This window comes from Balearica regulorum, chromosome 15, assembly GCF_011004875.1.
Source record: "Balearica regulorum gibbericeps isolate bBalReg1 chromosome 15, bBalReg1.pri, whole genome shotgun sequence".
Lineage (NCBI taxonomy): Eukaryota > Metazoa > Chordata > Aves > Gruiformes > Gruidae > Balearica > Balearica regulorum.
This window is the reverse complement of record NC_046198.1, coordinates 18,335,796-18,357,428: the sequence shown is the minus strand read 5'-3', so window position 1 is coordinate 18,357,428 and position 21,633 is coordinate 18,335,796. Positions and strand designations below refer to the sequence as shown.

Below are 21,633 nucleotides of genomic sequence, written 5' to 3'. Positions count from 1 at the left end.
GAGTTGTACCAATAGGAATAGCAGATCATTAGTAAAATTTAATAAGTAAAACTTAGATTGCAAAGTGTCAAAACAGTAGAGGATGCTTATTCTTCTAAGCATTGCCTTTGTTTTCAGGGGAGTATTTGATGACAGGACATGTCACACCTAATAACAGACACCTGTGGAACTAAACCCTTATTAAATAATTATGCTGATTGTACGGAAGTAAAAGTGGAATCACAAGGGAAACACATAACTGTTTTCCAAAGCCAACCCATGTTTAGATACTGGACTTTTCATCTTGTAGATGGTAAATACATCGCTGTACTACTGGGCAACATTTCAAAGTACTTTAATCTGCACCCCAATGACAGCAAAATGAGTCCCATCCTTCCTATGTGCTTTTCAAGTCTGCTGTTGTGTGACTCAAAGCTGCCTATATCATAGTCTAGTACAGCAATGCTCTCTTCTGTCATGACAATAATTTTTATTTTATTAAATAACCATTCAGCCTTTTAAACTACATTATACAGTGTAAAAATATATTCTAAGTAATTTTTATTACCATAATGTTAATTATTGCTGTTAAAGGATAATGTCAGTGATTAACTGTATTTCTCCCAAATACACTTTAGATTGATGAATATTTTTATTAAGATATGTCAAATTTATATGAATTAAAGCTGACTAGAAGGAAATGATAGGATGCAAGGCAGTAATCTAATCTAATTGTTCTTATTGTACAATAAATGAGGAAAGATACAGCGAAAACTTCGTTGTTCAGTCCTAATGGAAATGGTTCTACGGAGCAGAGCTTATGAAGACCTACCCAATATGGTTCAAAACATATCCCACTGACTAAAATTGCAGGTAGGATGCATAACATTCTCATTGAGTTTCCAATAACATCAAATCTAACAAGAAATATTTTGGAATAAAGAGGAGACCCACTAAACATAGGTAGTGATGTTAAGTTCACGGTTTTACTTGATTGTAGACCCAGGATGCAACCCCTCAGTCCTTGTTCATGCAAAATTTTGTGGTAACTATTTGCTTTAGCTTTTTTTTTTTTTCATTTGCCAGATTAAGCCAACAGGTTAGTTCCAAAGGCATGGAATTAATTGTAAGGTAGGAGATTTGCTAGAGTTCTGACATATTACGCTTGGTGAAGTCTGGTATAGTCATAAATTAAAACCTATTGTGTATGATATGTATTAACATTTTTAAATCATCCTGTTTTCTAAAAAAAATTAATTGATTAAATGTACAACAGTCCATGACAAATGAGATATTTCATTTGTGGTTTTTTTTGTCTTTCCTAAACAAACTCAGAAGCTGTCATTCTCAGGTTGTAATTAACTTCCTTGAAAATACTCATTGGTGTTTCAAGAAGTTTCATAGCATCTTCTCATAAATCAGCATCATGCATCTGAATTAAAATCTGAATGTAAAGTAGAAACGTTTTTTATATTAATGATTGTGAGGCTAAACACACATTCAGAACTGATTAAATGTTACTGTCTTAGAGTGACTGACTGAGTTGCAAGAGAAATGCATCTTCAGATTCTAAGTTTAAATGGGAAATTTTGTTTCCAGCATGTAAGCTTTGGAGCTCTGGAATGCATTGCTATAGCTGTAATTATATTAACAAAAATTCTATCACCAATTTGCTAATACTTTGAAGTTCTACTGGTAGTGTAATTTCAGTTGAAGTTAGTATCGAGAAATTAATTTGAAGTGGTTTAAAAAGTGGTCTCAAGATAGCTGTGACAAAGCAGCTTGCAGCTTTTAACCTCAAACAGAAACTATATTTAATAAACACAGTATTTCTTTTGACATGGCTGGTGGTGGTAGTGTGGGGTTTTTCTTGGATGATTAGTTTTGTAAAGCATATAATTTAAATGTGGAATTTGTCCTCCTTGTTGTCTGTTACAATCAAAATGTAATAAGTAGCCCTCTCCCAGGGTTAACTTAAGTCTACTAGCTTTTAATTCAGGAATTTAATGTAAATTATCAGATTTTTTGGAATAGTGTTAAGGTGCTTCCTGGACAGATGATAGAAACCCCAGTAAAAATGAGTTTTTGCACACTGGCAGTGAAGACAAAGGCTTTAAAAGTAAACAAATTCCCAATACTGACTGCATTCCTTTCCCTCTGTCATAGCACTGTAGTTTCTTGCAAACTAAGTACGTCCTCCAATTAGGCAAGCCATTCTATTCTTCCCCATTTGTCTCCGTCTCGGAGCACTCCATCAGCAGTACTGCTTCACTTCTTCTTCTGTCACTGTGCTAAAACTATCTTTTTCTTGGCTGAAAACTTATTAGTGTTGTCCATCCTTTCACTCATAAAACATGGCTGGAGTCCTGTCTATACAGCTCAGCTTTTCTGACTGTACTTTGTCCGTCTAAGTGAAGAGGTCAACAGCCAATTAAAGTTCATGAAGAACATAGTCCAGTTCCTCTGGGTTAGACCCATGGATGAACCAGGCCTAAAAGAAGCATTTTACTGTAATCAAACAGCCTAGATACCAATGAGGCCAAACGTACAGTTGTTTGCTCAGTCCTCTGGATTTTGCAGCCCTCTGTCTGAACAAGGATTTTGGTAGAGTTTCAGGGCCCCCGTCAGCAGCAGCATACTGTGACAGTAATACCTGCATATTCTCAACGACTGCTTCTTCAATATTATGCAGTCCATTGTCCAACGGTTACTGTGTAAGTAAATTAGTTACCGTGTTTTATGTATTTCAAGAGCTTTGCATTTCAAAGAACAGTAGTTCTCTTTACTAACGTTTCTTATATGCCTGTATGCTTACTTCCAACGAGCAACAGTAGAAGTTATATTTATACAACGTGATCCAATGAATCATCTGATATAAACATGTTTATGTATGTTAAACATAAAAATAATTAGTTTGCCAAAGACCACTGTATTCAACAAGAGCAAAAAGCATATTCACTAGGGATGAAAAAGACTGCAAAAAACTCTTGCAAATTCCAACTATATTTTCACAGTGTCAAACTAGTGACAGTTTATCTCACTGGAAAACAGAGGCTGAGCTTCTGTTTACAGAAATGGGGGAAAGCATAGGAATACTCAATACAGAATACTTATTCTAATATGCGAGAACTTAAAAAATACCCTCCTATTTAAATGCTTACTGTCTCAACACAGAAACAAAGAAATAGCAAAAGTTAATTTATCATAAGGCACCAGTTATAGAAATGTCTTAGCTTTGTTTGCAGCATTAGCATTTGTAGTCAGTAAGTATCCAGGACAACTGACAATCAAATGCAGCAGCAAAGCCATTATTCCCTCGCATATATTTAAGAAGAGAAAAAGTCATTTTAATCATGTGCTGCAAATCCTTGGCCAGTATTAAAATTGGCCATTTGATACAGTGCAACACTTCCTCCTTTGAGTAGTGTGTTTACAATTCACTTCTTTTTTTATTTAATGTTAAATTCAAAATGAAGAAATAATCCATACATGTCAAGCTAACTAAAGGCTACATTTTTCATCTTAAAACCTCCATAATATAGAATTGGCTTCCCTTTAAAGTCACCTTTATCTTGGGAGTCTGCATAAACGCTTTAAATATGCTAGTGCAAGGCTAGTTATTACTGAGGAGAGAATAACGGAGCTTTTACTGATCGTTAGGAAAAAGTGACTGTGGATTGCACTAACTGAAGTATTTGTTTCAGTCTGCTATCATAGATTATGAATTAGAAATAACAGCAGTAATCACGTTTCAGAAATGAGGATGTAGCTACAAAGCCTCCTAACTCCCACTGCACCAGTGTTATAATCCCAACAAGTTCAATAAATTGCTTGCTTCTAACACGACAAGTACAAAGAAAAAAAAAAAAAAAGAAGAAAAAAGAAAATCTTAAACACTGCTGATTTCTTGAGATTCATGAAAGTCAGAGATGACCAAAACAACTCAAATTCTGCAGGAAGGTTTGCTTTTCAGTTTACAGTTTTAACATAACTTTTAAATGTCCTCTTTTTTTTCATTTTATTTTATTTAACATTTCATGTTAGAAAACTTGAATGTTATGATTCTTGGTAGATGTCTGCTGCTTGTTACGTTCTAATGTGTATGAATGAAGGGAAATAACGGAAACGTAATCCTGAGTAAAGCACAGTACTGGAAGAAAATTATGATGACTAACAACCGCTAAGGACAAAATAGCTTTTACTAAAAAGCATCTAGATTGTCTGGATTCACATGGGCAAGGAAAAAAAACCTGCGTTTTTCTAGAACCTCAAAAATGTCTGTTCTTTTCTGAGTATCAGAAAAGAAGGGACAAGAAACTGAGTAAACTGCAAGATACTGAAAAGATATCTCTACTTCTGGCCTTCCATTCGACTGCTAGTTTTGGCAAATAGCTGTGCTAACTGTGGTCAACTTAGAAAATCTTTGTTAACAAACAGTCCAGAAACAAAACCACACTCATTTTCAGTGCCAGACATCATGCAAAGTTTGTCCTTTTGACAGAGCTTCCCTTCATAAAACACTTTCAGAGTGGGTTGGCAACATCAGTAATATGTTTTCAAGAGGGCAGAAAGAGCAACTGAACATTCAAATTAGAACATTTTTAATAATGTCTGCCCTTCGATAGTTTGTCTTCAGTATTCTGAAAGACACAGTATGGAAGGGGTACATAATTCCTAAGGAATTCCTCCTGCTCTCTTCACATCTGTGGCCCAATGTGAAAAGTACATCAGTCTCGAAGTTTTAAGTCTCATTTTGAGATGGCTAGTAGATAGAAAGTGGTAACTTAGAAAAGAAAAATTAAAAAATACATATCAAAGTGTCTGATGCTATAATTTGTACTATTTCATATTCTCTGTATAAGTAAAGAATTTCTACAAGAGCTGTAATTCACTCTGGTTTCTTTGCTTGTAAAAATACCCAAAACCTCTGTCACTTTTCCAGCACTAGTAGTAGGTAATGCTGCACTGCCAAAGTTTCTGCAAATAATATCCACTCTTGTTATGTTTCAGAACTCCACTATAAAATTTCAAATCGCTAAGATACTGGACTTGGAAAATTTGTCTTCATAATTTTTCTTTATAAAGATTTTTTCTGCACCATAAATGCACATGCTTTCAACAGACTTTAATCATTTGTCATCTTCTGGCTAATTCTAGTAGGTCATTTAGTCATGTTTTAGATGAGTTTATGAGGGAATATAATGGCAACAAATACAGAATAATGATCTACTTGCTATGAAGTAAATGTATGTAATACCAGTTATAGAATGCCTTGAGTAATTTCACCACTTGAAGGTCTGCATTGAACAATCTAAAATGATTGACTTATTCCATAAAATTGATTAAAGACTGAAACAGTTACCATCGTAGCTGCTTGCTTCTGAGGTTTCCATCTGTGGCAGGAATGCCTGAGCTGCATGCGAAGCAGTCTTGGGACTGCCCTGTTCATTACCCAAGGGATTAAGATAGCTCCAAAGTAGCAGTAGTGCTTCTGTGTTGTAAATTGCAGTGGTGCAAGAGCTGTTTCAAATGTAATTCTTCCGTCTGTGCCACAGGGCCAAATTCTGAGACAGAGGTGGTATGGATGTCTGGGGTCATCACAAGCCAAGATCCTAAGGTACCGCTAAATGTGTCTTCATTTTTTTTTCCTTGATGCAGTAACTACGTCGCTCTGAGTTGCATTTATATGCAAGATGATAGAAGCAAGGCTTAAATCTGAATTCAAATCCAAGAAACAATGAATTTAAAGACCTGCTGTGTTATGTCATATATTGTAGTATACAAAGAGTTTTATGCAAAATATCTCAGTGTGATGACAACAAAAATCTAGAAACAATCAATGCAGTAAGAATCTCTTTACTTCCAGACTCCCTCATTGACTGGGATTCTGAATAAACATTTCACATATGAGAGAAAATAAGAATTGTACCCTAACTTCATTACCATTTGGCATCTTTCTTCTTGAGACACGGTCACAGGAAGGATCAGAGATCAGCAAAGAGCTAATACACAGAGCAAAGAGAGATGTAGTGCATATTCCCATCCTCCTTAAACCTCCAGAAGGTCACCACCTCAGCTCCAGGGGGACAGAGCACCTTTGATTGAGAGAGAAGCATGAGTTCCCCTCCAGAAGCGGTCTGGTTTTGTACAATTAGGGATGTGATGCTGCAGCGTGTATGTACTTCCCCCTCTACAGTGTAGAACTGCACAGGCCCAGGTGGAAGTACTTTGCTGGAGAGCAGTGCAGACAGATTAGGTGTCACACTTCACTATATGTGGTATCTTTATTCGAGGTCACAGCTTTAATTCTCTCCTATTACTCTGTAACCATGCACGTAAGAAATCACAGTCAGCCTCTACCACAAACAAGTATCAGGAGTGCATGCAGCATAAGAATCTGCTCTTTCTCCCATTGTTTTTACACCCAAAAGAAAGCAGTAAAATCTCACAATAACTGCACGCTGCAGTCCAAATAAAACTCATTCTTTGTCCAAATATAAGCAAATTTTCTGCTTTCTATAGTTATAGAAAGATAAGGAAAAGACTAGTGCATATACTTTAAATACTCAAAATCCAAACGCCAATGCAGTAAAAGTATATTTGCAGTAAAATGCACATCTACGTTGATCTACAGCACAGAATAAAGCCATCCACTGCCTAACACTCTAAACCTTCCTGAATGATACCCTTTTCTTTTATAAATATATTGAACTTGAATTTTTAAATATATTATTTGTAATTTGTATGCATATATACATTTATATATGCATATATATTTAAGAGATGGATGACTATAAATACATAACTATATATCCAAATTAAAATTGCGGTGGAACTGTTCATCACAAAAGGAAAATGTGTCTGAGCATGAGAATGATTGGTACTGTGGTCTAATACAAGACTCAGAAATAAGTTGCCTAGGACCTCAGAACCACTTAAATTGTCACCATATTTCCCCTGGAGTTCCAAGGTGCACTTTTTCCTTGCCTTCAATCACATAAACACGTAATAGCAGATACTGAATAAAAATATTATTTAAAACTTAAAATAATCATCTTTTTCTCACCTTTCCCTTAGAGAGAAAAAAAAAATGAGAAAGTGAAAACCACATACAACTTGACGCTCTCCAGGAAATATTTAGCTACTTGACTAGTGGAGATGATATAACAGTCTAATAAACCCACTTTCTTATTCAATGTTACAGACCTATGAAACATCTTGTTAAATCTTAACTATTAAAGCTTAACTATTTGCATTTTGGTATAACAAAACATAGAACAAGGCATAGCTTGATGAGCTGAGCAAAACACCAGGTAGAAGGAAACAAAGATACAAAACCAATATTAGTCAACCAAGACAACTAATTAAAAATAAATATAACTAATTTTTCTATTCAAAATGGCTTTCTCTTAGTGTTGCACTATTTGTACTAGGAAATCCTAAACATTTCTCATTCTGAAATAAAGAATATTTCTAATTTGCAAGAACCCATGTACTGTCAATCCTCGTTTGACATCCAGCAATATTTGTTTCATAACGATCATTTTAGTGCCAACATTCCAGACATCGATAAAGTTGTAAAGCAACTTACGTAAATTATTTGGGGGAGGTCTCGTCTCCATGTTTTCATAATGTTGCACGTGTACTACAATGTTTAGATCTCTTTCCATATGATCTGTTGTGCAAGGACCTTGAGGTCGCATAACATCAGCAAGAGCCCTGAAAAACCAAACAAAACCAGAATGAACCTGCAAAATATGTAAGGCATTACCACTATATTCCAAGGGTTTTTTTAGTTTGAGATGCAGTCCATCAAAATGTCTGCTGGAGAAACCAGCTCCATTCACAGCGAAATCAGGGAATCAGATTCATCGTGAGACTTCGCACCTAAGGCTCTTTTTAGGTTGTCTTACAGTGTGCTAGCAGTAATACACAGAAACACATTCAGTTCTTTAGCTGTCTTGTCTTTGTAGGAACATAATTTAAGCTTGTCGAGACTCGTAGAGTTCTGCCATTGCATGTGCTGAGTAACATTGCCATCTTGGTTAAGCTGAGCACCTCAGCACCTAGTCCCTGTCTATAGCTTTCACACACTAGTTATCGTCGCACCTAGATTACGGGCAGGGCCTGTCAAAGTCAGTTCTCACACATGCATTTGCACAGAGCAGCACACAATGCACTGCTCTTGGCCATTTTCATTCAAAAATGTCACCAAAGTCGAAAGGTCTCATGATTTTCATGTAGAAATCCAGTAGGCATAGCACTGTTCACAATCAGGGATTTAAGCTTTTCCTATCCAGAAGGGGAGATCAGAAATGTCTTTTCTAACTTCTGAGTGTCCTAGTCATTAAGATGGACCAAAGCTTGCACAGGAACACTCCTTGCTGCTTTGAAGCCAGTTCAGAAACAGGATGAAAGCTTTATGCTAGCAGAGGGAGCAAGCAAAAGGATTCCTAAGTTAGGCCAGGCCCAATCTGATGCTGGTTGTGGACGTTTTCTGCAGAGCTGCAGGCAGTAACTATGTGTGAGAGAGATTCATCCCGCTCTGGTGCATTTTCTAAGGACTAGTTTCACTGTCGAGTGTCCTGCTGAGCGTAAGTCCGTTCTTCGGCATACAGATGAGTGCACACACCTGTAGCAGCCCTGTGGACCCAGAGTTAGTCACTAAGTTTTAAGCTCTGAAACTCTCAGCATGACAACATCTAACTCTGTCTGTGATTCTGGGCTATGGAGTTTTACCACTGACTTCTGCAGGAGCAGGATTAGCCCTTAGGTACATGCCATATAGCTACTGGCTGAACTACTGTGACACACAAAAGAAATGGCCCACCTGCAGAAGCTGTTGCCTTAGGCAAAGGAAAGCTATGGTATGTGCTACCCGTGTCTCCAGCGCTCGATGCAAGTCTTTTCTATTCAGGTCAGTGCATCGTTGACCATTATTTGCCTCCTTTTTGTTTTACTAGTTTTAATTTTTAGGCCACAAAAAGCTTTTTTTTTTTTTTTTTTTTAAGGGAATGGATGCATTTTCTGGGCACTGTGCCCAGTTTAGTTTACTTTTCTGCAAAATTATATACAATGTCCCAGCTACTGCATCAAGAAAGACTATTTTATAAACTAATAAATAAATAAAAATAAGCACATTCACTGGTGAAAGCCATGGCAAGTGCCATCTAGCTCCTCTGCTGTACTTCTCTGACATGATGATTTCTTGATCAAGAAGCGCTGTACTTTTAAAAATTAAAAAGTAGTTTCATTTAAGTCACAGACAGACAGGAATCCTGAGCTGGATCTTCCTTTCAGATTGCAGGAACACTGCTTTGATACACAGATGAAGGATACTGGTGTTTCATTGTGTTTATGGCTAGCATTATGTTATTAAAATATTAGTTACAGTTGTGATCAACATGTTAGAGAATGTTGAATCTGTAAAAGGTCAGAAGACAGTAACCAAATGATTAATGGTATCAGAGCAATGCTCCCTTTTGAAGCAATGCTTATACAGCACAAATAGCAGAGCTGGCCTACATAGCAGAAAAATAAAAATTCAATAGAAGAGATCTCACAAAGGTATGTAGAAAATGATGTGAAAGGAAAGCATTATATTGCAAAACATAGTTTAAGTGGGGACCAAAACCATTAATATCTAGTCAGTTTATGCAAATATGTATCTATACAAAAGCAATTATTGGCATCAATATTAATTCTAATTGCAGAGGCAGCTGGACACATTTCTGGGAAGGGAAGAAATGCAAATGAAAATTCCTAACTTCAATGTGGGAGATAAAACGGTGAGATCTTGTATTACACGGATTAGTATTTCCCAACTTTGTGAGAGTGGGTTTTCAGAAATGCTTTCCTCATTGCCCTTAATCTGATGGTAAATATTGTTCACTGTAGACTTTAAATAACACCCCGTATGATGGCAGATTAACTAGTGCCTGTCTCTGAAAATGCCAGCTAAGTTTTCTACTTAGGGTGGAGAGCAGTGGCTTTTTTTCAAAGGGGTTTTGAGGAATTAGCTGTCCCAACTCCCACTATATTAAGAAAAAAGGAACTGCTTCACCATAAGTTCTATTTTTAATAACACAGCACCTATGTTTATACTGTGTTAGCCAAAGTTGTACAGTTTTCTCAGGGCAGAACAGCTCCTATAACAAAGAGCTTGTCCTCACCTTCCACTGATGTCAGGGAGAGTTAAAAATGTGCAGCAGCTTGTATCACTGAAGCACAAAGGAAATGCTGTACCTGCATTTTGTTCTTTTAGGGATTTGCCCATATAATGAAATGGATAAGGGGAGGTTTGTGCCCCAGTACGTGACAAAAATCCTGGAATACATGTTTGCTTCAAAAAATTGCACATAGGCCAACAGACCGTTACAATACCTTCATGCATTTGTCTCACCTGAATAGCATCATACAGATTTTGTTTGTTATCTGAAGAAATAGTTAGGGTGGGCCCCACTGAAAACTTATATACACAGAGGGTCTTTATCTACAGCTTCGCTATATTGAATGATTTTTTTAAGGAAATGCCAAATACAAGATAACCTTCTAATCAGGCAGCACTATCATTAGGTCCTGTGTATTGATATTGATTACAGTATTACAGAAGTGGAGAACTGTTACCTACACTGGAGGTCATGGCCCAGAACTATCCAAGTATCACAAAACTTCAGCATTTCTCTTGCCATAAGTTTTTTCTCTTTGGATATGTAATACTATTTTCATGTGTTATAAAGCATGTGGAGCCAGGCATTTCCCTTATGGGTACAAGCTTGAAGAAGCTGAAACACAGGTTATTTTGTGAAAAGTCACTTGTCATATTTTGCCTCCAAAACTGGGTCAAAACGCATAAGGGAAGTAATTTCACACATAGGATTCAGGATTTTGGCAAGTCAGACTATTTTTGGCCCCAGGTACATGCCTTTTGAATAATCAACAAAAGACTTAACTCATGAGCTCAGCACATTGTGAAGGAAGAAAGAAGAGCTCAGATGGTTCACAATGTTTGGAAGGCTGCTAACATACTGCCAGAAGCACTGCTTCAAAAAACCGGGAGCTATAGCATACGAGTGTGATTGTAAATATTGTCCTTTCGGCTCTTGGTTTGTTTGCACATTCTCCACAAGGATTAGGGAAGAAGACAAAGGTGTGGTTTTATTTACAGAAAAATCTCCTCCATGAAACAGAAGTAAAGCTTTTCCCTCTTCCACTCATTTTCGGGAGAGAATTCTCCACTTTAACTGATGGAGTCTGGAAGTCCCATTGATGTAGTCTTAAGCAGCAAGAACATGCTGCCCTCATACGTCTAACAGAGCTTCCAGATCTGCTTCAAGGAGGCAGATTGATTCTGTTGCCTTTTAGGCACAACACTGCCACATCCATTCCCTTTGCCATATCTGATAACATCTTATTCTCTCCTTCTCTTAGAAAGTGGGATGGTAAAGGAAGAGTTACTCTGTTTGGAGACTTCTATTACTGCTTAGTTCTTGGACACTGGAGCTGAAGGGGATATTTATCTCCTTTTAATGTCAAGTAACAAATTAAAAAACGAGGAGAATGAAACAAACAAAATATTATCATACGATGTCTAAAGCGAAATATGCCATGTAGAGTTAATATTGTATTCCCCTCTCCGTTTTCATCTTCCAGATTTACAGTTCCATGCCAACAGTAAGAGTGTTTTACTGAAAAGCACTGATCTAACAAGAAAGAAAATGTCAACAGTGCCACACTTGGCCTTTTTTCTCAAAACAAAAGAAAGTAACAAGCTCTCTAAAAAAAGGACAAATTTTGACTCTTTTTTCCTAAAAGGACTTGCCCAATACAGATTTTTTTTTCCTATGGATTGTTTTCACTAAATAAATACATTTCCCTGATGCTTTTTCATTGTTGAATATTTCAGAACTCAGTGAAATTAATGGCATGTTCTTGGTTTGTTTTGGTATAGCAGTAAGCAAAATGTAATGAAAGGCGAGTGTATAGCAAGTGCACTCACCCAGCGTGCAAAGTTGCCTTTATTACCATTGTACCACTCTTACACACACCAGTGCCTTACTGCAACAGCAGATCCACTGACTTCAAGATGAAATAATGCAAGGAACTAATAAGTGTGGCACAGTTTTCCTTCCTATTTATAAGTCAATGTTCTTATTCCCATGTCCTAGGTCTCTCTTCATATTTTTAAATATTTTTAGTAAATCAAAACTGGAAATATATGATTTACACCAGTTGTATTCTGTTCACTTTTTAAAAAAAACAGCCCTCAAAAAAAGATCAGATTACATTATGCATTGTCTTTTTCAAGAAGCAGTACCATCCCTTCCCTAGGTGAATGTGTTCATGGGAACGAAGAGGATTCAAGTGTTTCATGTAGCCATTGGCTAGGGAAGGGAAAGGAGACAATCTCAGCTAAGAAAATAGATGACGAATCAGTCTCCATGTGTTTCTTGCTGCCAGCCAAAATGGAGTAACCGTTAGTACTTTTGGTTTGGCCTATCTAACACTCTCTGCATTATACTTTTGCTTATTAATAAGGCTCAGTACAGCAAAAAACATAAGAAGTGTTCTTTCTGGTTTGGGGTTTTTTTTGATATTGTAGTGATGAGTATTATAAAAGAAGGTGAATATGAATATAGGCTACATATTATTTTAACTGTTGGTACTATTAACTGTTTAAATGGATAAATTATTTATTTCTTAAGCATTGCAGCCTTTTTTTCAGAACATTAGTAGTGTAGAATGAGCTAGGATGGAATATTTTAGTTAAACACACATTCGAGGACAAAAAGGTTACTTCAATTCTTCATTCAATGAACAGAATTTTAGATTGCTGAAGGGATTTACAAATCTAATTCCTTTTCAAATTAATGGTAAGCCCACCCCACAGCTGTAATAGGAGTGTGAGAATTTTTTTTTTTTTAAAAAAAGCTATAGCGCTGCTTTTTCAGAACATGACTAGCTATTATGTGTACTGAGTGGGTGACTGTTTTTCCATGTGATCATGACTTTCCAAGTTTCTATATAATCCTGACTTGAACATTTTCATGGCAAGAAAAGTACAAGATCTCAGACACTGTTAAGTAATCAGGGTAACAGACGACCTTTTCTAAGAACCACTTCAGAAACCTAATCGTTATGCATACATGACTGAAGGATTTCAGAATGATTTTCCAATCCCCTATAATTCTATTTCCATAAACTAAGACAGAATATCCTTTCAGAATACTTCACACCTGTACTTTATATAGCAAATATTTCTACTAGTGGAAATAGGACATATTTAAGCCATACATATAAGCAGGGATGGCTACAACTTCACTCTGTCCTGGTTTTTGTCAGTGTTACGAGCCCTGCCTTTTTGCTTGCATGAAGACACTACAGGAAGAGGCTGAAGCAAGGCAGAGCTTTTTCCAAACAAGCTCTGTAGTTTAAGAGTAAGATTTAAAAACAAAATTGGGACCCGTGTATTCTTTTTCTCAATTTAGTAGTTGAGAATATTCAAAATGACCGAAGGATTATTATACCTTGCTCAACAAAAAACATCTTTGGAGAAGTATCACTGACACACAATGTTGACAAAAATTTCTGCAATGTGCTTTGTTCATCGGTAGTAAATGCATATCCATATCAGCCAGTTTATAAATAGCAAATAATTGCTAGTGAACTGGTGATGCATTTGCAGGAGTATTTTTGTGGCTTTCCCTGTTCATTTCAGGATAAGCAGTTATTCAAAAAGTCATGCAGAAACTTCAGTAAAAAAATACAGCTCCAGGTGTTGAGCTGATCTCTTAGACTATCTTTCAAAGGACGACTCTTCATCTAAGCTTGAAAGATTGTGACCTACACCATTACCAGTCAGGGCCCAAGGAAGCTTTCTGCCACACCGCACATCCAGTAGAAGGTATCCTTTCAATTGCATTTCATCACCAAAGATGCCCAATATGCTGGAATGTATTTAGACTCTTTAATGGAGCTGTTTGGCTTTTTTAATGCCTTTCCCCCATCTGCTTTACTTTCATGTGCCTGGGATTAGCATAAAGAATCAGACAGACTGCAAACTTGACAAATGTGTTATGCCTTGATTTTGAACTGCTGTGACAATCTGGGTTTGGAATGTGTTGTTAAAGCCATTGGGCTCTGTCCTGAGTTGCCCACCTGCCTATCCACCACGAGGCAGCCAGTATCCGGAATAGTCGGTACACAGCATGCCTAACTCTAGGTGGGGGAGGTTCTCTTTGATGTAACTCAGCCATTACACTGTGGATACGGAGTATAACACACACATATATGGATGAGACAAGACTTTCGTATTCCATTTCTTACCTCTCAACAGCAACTGAAAAAATGTTAAGAAATTCTACAATAGCTTTTCCTTTTTTGTGTCTCCCTCTTCCCTTCCACCCTGGCTCATTTTCACAGCTTAGAAATTTTACAAATAGCTCATACACTTGCAAGGGTTGGGGGAGTAGGGAAGGTCCTGCCAAAACCATTTTGCAGCTGGAGAGGGAGGGTGAGATGGCATTTGTTTACATCCTTCTGTTAAGTAAAAACATTTTCCAAGCTTTGAAACAGTTGGAAGAGGGAACCCATCAGGCTTTCTATAATTCAGTGCTGCTGGTTTCAGGATATTTTTTGTTTGTTTGTTTCCCTATTCACGCACAGTATATCCGGGAACAGTTGCTGGATCTTGTTGGGGAGAGGGTCAGACACTGCAGACAAAAATGGACTACTGTCTGTGCAAACTCCACGATTATTTCTAGTCTTCCTCACTCTGCATGTACTTTGATAACCTGGGCCTGGGGACCCGCAGGAGCTCTGCTCTCCAGAGTTGGTCTCTCTCGGTTGCCTTGCAGGGGAATGCAGCCTGTTTGTTTGGCAGGAACACACGGGCTCCTCTCTCCTCTTTAGGGGCAAGGGGGGAAGGGGACCCTGCTGCCTGGCACTCGGCCTTACCTGGACATGTGCTCCCGCTGGGGTCTGTGCGCCTTCTCCAGCCCTAGTTTGGTGAAGATCCCCACCAGCACCATGACTGCCACAACCCCACAGATAATGTAGACAATGAGGTTGGTTTTATCCCTGGTAGGGTCGTGCAGAGGGTCATCTATGCGGGAAGGAGGCTTCCCAGTGTTCATCCACAACGGCGTCTCGTAGTTTGTGCAGGTGCTTTGATCCAGCCTCGTCTTCTTGAACTTGCAGCAAAACCTGAAGCCACAAGTGCCGCAGCAGAAGATGAACTCCCCCGAGCTGCAGTTAAAGGGGGGGTCCCACTGCCCCATCACGTCGAAGTAGCCCCTGCAGAAGTCCGGGGTGGGAGGTGGCTCGGAGGGATCTAGCTGTTCCCCAAGGCTGGAGTGGTTTCCTCCCGAGAGCACCACGAAGCTCCCCAGCTGCTGGCCAGCTTTCTCCTGAGCCCGGCACACCAGCGTGAGAAGGTCCGCCACCAAGTAGCCGAAGAGCAGCCGAATAAAGCCTTCCATTCTGCCTCCCAGCCCCGGCTCAGCGATGCCGCCGCCGCCGCTGCTCGAGCTGCTGGATGCTGCGCTGCGCCAGGAGCTGAACATAAAGCGGCTGGGTCAGGGGCCGGCCCCGCGCTCCCGCGCTCCCCTCAGCACCAGGGACAGCCCCGCGCGGCCGGGCCGGGCCGGGGCCACCGCCCCCGGCAGTGTCCGCAGCCCGCGCCGCGCCGGCGGAGCGAGCGCGCGGCACTTGTGGAGCGCGCGGGAGGAGGAGGAGGAGGAGGAGGAGGAGGAGGAGGACCGAGGGGCGGCGGTGGCGGCGGGAGCGCGGGGCACCGCGCTGCGCGCCGGAGCTGGGGAGGGGGGGGCTGGCCAGAGGGGCGTGGAGCGGGCCACGGGGCGGGAGGGCTGAGGCGAGGGCGCTGCAGGGGCGGGCGGGAGGAGGAGGGGGGGCGAGCGCCGAGCCTCCCCGCGCCGCCTGGTGCCGGCGTGCGGCCGCCGGGGCATCCACCTTCCGCTTCCCCGCCGAGCCCGGCGCGGTGTCTCGCACAACTCCCTCAGCCAGCCACGGCGCCCGCCGAGCCGCGCCGGGAGCCGGGCGAGCCCGCGGGAGGCGACGGCCGCCAAGGCAGGGCGCGGGAGGCTGGACGGGCTCGCCGCGGCATCCAGCCGGCGGGGAAGGGCTGCCGCCAACGGGGAAACCCGCCTCGGCGGGCAGCGTGCGGGCGAGGCAGCCCGGCGAGCCCGGCCCGTCCCCCGAGGCGCCCGCGGGAGGCTGCGCGCCAGAGACCCGGGGCTCTCCGCCGGCCTGCCCGTCGGCTCCCCCCCCCCCCCCAGCACCCCCTGCGCAGCCCCCTCAGCAGCCCCTCTGCGGGGCCGCGGCTTCCCCCGCCATCCCCATCCCCAGCAGCCCCTCTCCGGGGCCGGCTCCCCCTCAGCGGCTCTCCCCACTCCCAGCAGCCCCCCTCTGAGTCCGGGCCCCCCCTGGGTCCGGCCTCGCTGCCCGCCATCCCTTACATAAGAGACTTCCCGCCCAGGCGGGCGCTCCCCACAGGTGCGTCTCCAAAAGCGCGGGAGCGGCGCCTCCTCCTCCTCCTTGCCCCCCCCCCCCCGCGCGCCGCGCTGAGGGGGCACCGGCCAGCGCGCGCGCTGGCCCGGGCGGCGGGAACGGGAGCGGGAACAGGAGCGGAGCGGGGCCCCCGGCGGACTCAGCCCCGCGCCGCGGGCGCCAGGCCGGGGTGGGCGCCCTGAGGGAGCCGATGGCGGCCCCGAGCGAGGAGAGCGGAGCGGCACTGCCCCGGTAAGCGGGGCGCTCCTTCCCCCGGCGACCGCTCCCGGCAGTTCGCTTACCTGTGAGGCGAGGGCGGGCCCCGGCGGAGCGGCGTCCATGGGGCCGCACCGCCGCTAGACCGCGGGCGTGAGCGGGCGCTGCCCTCCCCGGCGCGCCGTGCACAGGTACGGCGTTACTTGCACTGCGCGCCCTACGTCTGCTAAACACGAGCTGCCCCGGCACATCGTTTATTTAAAAATCTCGTTATAACGTCAGTCGGGCGGGCTCCGGCGGGCACGGCGAGGCTGCGGGTCGTTTGCACGACACAGAATGAAAATAACTTCCCCAAAACAGAGAGCGGGCTCTGGGAAAGACTCTTTAGTGATTCACTCCCCATCCCCGCTATTTAACTCTCGCATCTCCGTCTTTTGGGTCGGCGGCAACCTGCGCAAGGAGCGCTAACGTTATCCCGAATGCTATGCTGCCACCAAATGTAGGAAATAAGCCCATTGTGGCGTGATTGAACAGTGTGGGCTGCTGCTTAAATACAGCAGCTTCCCTCTCCCTCGGGGGCTCGTCTGCCCCCGCCTCGCCGGGCCCGCGGCCGCTGCTGCCCCGGGAAGGGCCCGGTGCGCCCCGCCCCGCCCCGCCCCGCCCGCCGCTGCTGGGACCCGCCGGCCCGGCGAGGCTAAGCGGTAGGCAGCCTGAAAGGTGAGGCAGAGGACGGCGCAGACGTTCGGAACCGGAGAGGGCTGTAGCTGGCTGATTGCGATCCTTTGCCTGCTCTTAAAAATAGACTCTAAGTACGGGGATGATTCCACTGAACAGCCTGACGGCAAGCCTTGCATCGTTGTCCGGGAGGCAGGCTAGAAAGCCCTTTATTTCTCAGCCAAGAAAAACAATCGGTCCCGGCCAAAACCAGCCTTTCAGGTTTTTAATATTTAATTCTTAAAACCTCCACCTCCTCAACATCCCCTTTCAAGTCTCCTCTGAAATCGTATCGTTCCTCCCTTGTGTATACATCTCTCTGCTATTATTTATTATTTAACACTTTGTGATGCAGTTTGTGCTGAAAATACTGCACAAAATGAATCTGTTCCATACTCATTATTGCATCTGGAGACTTTTAAGGTCCAGTCCTGTCAGGCGCTTAAGATTATGCAAGTTTCCCTGTTGCTCTGCTAAAAAGCTGCTTAAATATTTCGCATGATTAGTGCTATACATGTACAGAAATAATAACATTAAAAATGATTTATTTTACGGGCTATTAATCCTGACTAACTATGGTACAAGTTTCTTGTTTCGCCGACTCCCTGAGGTTTTCCTTAAGAATTCCCCCACAGCAAAAAAGCCCAAAGGATTTAGGCTAGAATCTAACATTTGCAGGATTCAGGTCCATGCGATCAGAATCTGACCCTAAGTGCCATGCGCTGAGGAAAACAGGAGGGTGATTAAAGCCCCTTGAAAAAAAAGTTTCCTGTGGCACCATACAACTTGGGGTCAGACCCATAGAACCCAGAACCCATAAATCATGGTACCTGGATTAATCATGAGTCACTCTAGCTGTTACGCTGTCGGTGCCTGTTGGTCGTATTAGCAGTGAAGTTATTTTAGCTGTACTTAGGACTCTAACAATGAACTAGAGTTGTTCTCGACTAAGGCACGAACCCTTTTTAATAGACCTGTGGCACTGTGTTTTAATGGCTTCATAGTATGTAGTTGTAAGAACACCTGCACGGTCAAAATATAAAATCGCTAAGTATAATAATGAAAACAAGAAGACTCGCTGAGAGAAATGGGTATTACACACAGTACTGAGGCACATCTTGGGTCATTATGTGATTTTATAAAGGTTTTCTCGATGAAGTCAGTCAATAAACTTCTAATTTATTTCAGTTGTCTTTATCAAGTTGAGAAACACGAAAGATTTCTCACTTCAGCACCATCCCCTTCTACTTTCAAGACTTCTCTTTTTTTACATTGCTTTAAGGTAAGTAATAATTACCTAATTTTCTACAGTTTTATCCCATAAGGAATGTATTTTTGCCTCTGAAACAATTGAGAAGATCAATGTTTCTACTAGAACCTACAGAGTTGTCTTTACTGAAGCGCATATCCATTTACTTAAGTGAAATACTTAATTTTAGGCATAGACCTTATACAAAATTAAGTATTCCTGTTATATTTTCTATTTTCCTCTAATTTCTTTCACTTGTTTTCACTGAGACTTTCACATGTGGATCAATGGCAATGCTTGCTGTTCAAATTTATGCTAGAAAATAGGCTGCTTTTGTGTGTGTGTGTGTGTGGTAAATCCTGTAGCAATGTATAGGCAGGTCCCAGAGGAAGTTATATAAATGCATACACACTCATACTCTATGTATGTATTTGTCCATTATACATGTTCAATTCTGTGTTTAATTGTATATACTCTTAGAACCAATTCTTGCAGGGTTTTTTATGTAAAGAAGAGAGTTTGAAAAAGAGTAAAATTAGGAGAGAAAGTTAATGAGTTAACCTGAATGTTGAGGTGGTGATAAATGTGAAGAATGTAGAACAATTAAAACATATGGAGCAATTGCAATGATAATGTTCCAAATATGATATTTCATTTTTGTTAATAATAACCATGTTGATCCACCTCTGAGTATTTCCCAGGGACCGATTACCTGCTAGAGAGAACAGTCCTTTGCTGAGCACTAAGTCAATGGAGCTTTCCAGCCAACATTACTTCCCGAGAAATGCCATATAGCTCAATCATTATTATTAGCAGACATTTCAGAGCTGTGAAAATCCATCCAAAAAGCAGCTAGACAGGCCTGATCTCAGGCAGTGTTGACGTAAAAGGTATTTTGTGATAAGAAATGTCATGTGGAAACTAGAATGAAGCAGTCAATGTCTGTTTTCTTGATAGCTATTTCATACTGTAATGGGATGTTTGGATGTATAGATACAAAATGTATTGCAGCTGGAAAACAAGAGGGGTGATGATTCTACTATAGCAGCCCAACTGGCAGCATGTTTGCAATCACTAGTCTTTGAACGTAAGTTAAATGTTAGAAGATGTCTGCTGTGGGTCAATAAGGTAGCTTGAGACATGAAATACCTTAGCGGACACGAGTTGAAGCAGCAAAATGTCTTTAACAAGGAGGCTACAAGCGCCAGGAAGTTTATAGATACTGAAAGCAGTCCCATGATTTACAAATACTGTAAACAGCCCAGAATAACACAACACAGAAGTCTGGTTGGAACACCTTTCCATTCTTGAATCAGCATACGTCAGACAGCCCCATTTGCTGCTGCTGTGTTTTGTCATTCCTCCACGAGGAGTGTGCTTTCCCATTGCTATTGGGCTCGCTGGGTGGTTAGAACACGATTGGTTCTAGACCTTTCTTTTAGTTACGCAGCTAACACTTCACAAGCCTTTTTAGTATCGTATCAGTGCAGCAACGTGTGAAATCCCAGCCTGCAGTGTGTTGACACTAAATATACTTCTTTTATAACTGTTGAGCACACATCTTTTAAACTAACCTTTCTCTTTTCATTAAAAAAGATGCACATACAGACTGGGACAGAATGAGCTTGTTCTTGTAATTTCATGGATTCATAGCAACTTTAACTAGAACATCTTACAAACATTGAGCTTTTTTTAGTTGTTGTCATCAAGTCTGAAAAAAAAATACACTTTGCACATAGCAAAGGGATCACCATCAAGAGATCTTAATGAGCCAGGAGGTGCTTCATGAATGAAAAAGCGCAAGAGACTTGTTTTCATGGCTCACTGAGGAGGAAGATAATTTATTGCAATTCTGCAATGTAGAAATTACCTTTATCATCTAATATTTTTCTCTTCAGTCTTCTTGTAAGACCAAAACTGTAGGAATTGCATGGGTTGGGGTCGGGGCAGGCAGTAACAGCATTCACATTTGGAGTTGACTTACAGAAATCCTGAGAGTTCTTGTAGCTTCAGTTTAAGTCAAAGGAAATTCAGAAAAATTCAGATAAATTTAGAAGGTAAGTGGAGTACTTGCAAATATACAAGAGGAAACACATGTGTACTGCAAACATCTTCAGTATACAGCAGTGGGGAAAAAGTGCCAAAATGTCTAAAGCAGCTTTCAGCAGCACAGCTGAAAAATGAGCTGTGCCCTCAGGTCTGCCTGTTGCTATTCCTCTGATTTCGAACAGGGAAAAGTGCCAGTCACTTTCTCTCTTTGGCAAAACTGATGTTTCCTTTGAATTGTAATAGTATGGCAAGTGCCTTCGAACAAGGTGTATTTCTGCTTGGGATAAATTAGACTGCCATGGAATTTAGATCTGGAATGATTGGCCAGGTGTCTGAGGACTACTGCAACTGTCAAAGGCAGCTCTGCAGCTCATTCCAAACTCATGCCAGCAAAATCTTTATGTCTCGTTAATGGAAAAGGAGAGAAAGGCTGCAGAGGATCAAAAAAAATGGAACTGCTTTGGTGTCCTTCCAACTGAAAACCCAACCATCTTTGTTCCCATGAGTTCAACTTTTCAAGGCAGAGAGGAAGCCTTTCTAAACAGACCTAAAATAGCATTAAAAATTTTCAAGGTTAAAGTCAGTCTAATAGGCTGTATACCGTGCTTAGACAGAGAAGGGGACACATCGTAGAGAAAATTTCCTAATCCTCTGCTGTCTGGCTCTGGCGCATGTTAGAAGAGCTGAGGAGCTGATCTAACCAATACCTCTTCTAAACACTCTGCAGTAACCGAGATTAAGAGGTAGCCAAGTTTTAGTCTAGAATGCGCATTCCTTAGGCCTGGAACATCCACGGATGGAAGTCAGAACAGAAAGAAGTCAAATTAGTGAGTCAGTTATAGTCTGTCAGTTTTAGCACCATTAACCTCAAGGGCTGTAGAAGGGAGCTGTAAACCTCGGAAGCGAAGAACTTGCTCTTC

At 41.7% G+C, this 21,633-nt stretch overlaps 1 protein-coding gene across 2 annotated transcripts in view; it reads right to left on the bottom strand.

Moving 5' to 3' along the window:
* Nucleotides 1-17,613, bottom strand: part of SHISA9 (shisa family member 9) — a 182,778-nt gene extending 165,165 nt beyond the window's left edge. Inside the window, exons 1-3 of one of the 2 annotated variants that reach the window (XM_075767805.1) lie at nt 16,788-17,613; nt 14,935-15,534; nt 7,571-7,698 (exon numbers count right to left, since the gene is read on the bottom strand). In XM_075767805.1, the coding sequence (XP_075623920.1) occupies nt 7,571-7,698; nt 14,935-15,458 (652 nt within the window). In that variant the 5' untranslated portion in view covers nt 15,459-15,534; nt 16,788-17,613. Of the gene's footprint in view, nt 1-7,570; nt 7,699-14,934; nt 16,215-16,787 lie in introns of those variants that run through there. The other variant, XM_075767804.1, reaches the window with a different exon arrangement.
* Nucleotides 17,614-21,633: the final 4,020 nt, after the last annotated feature.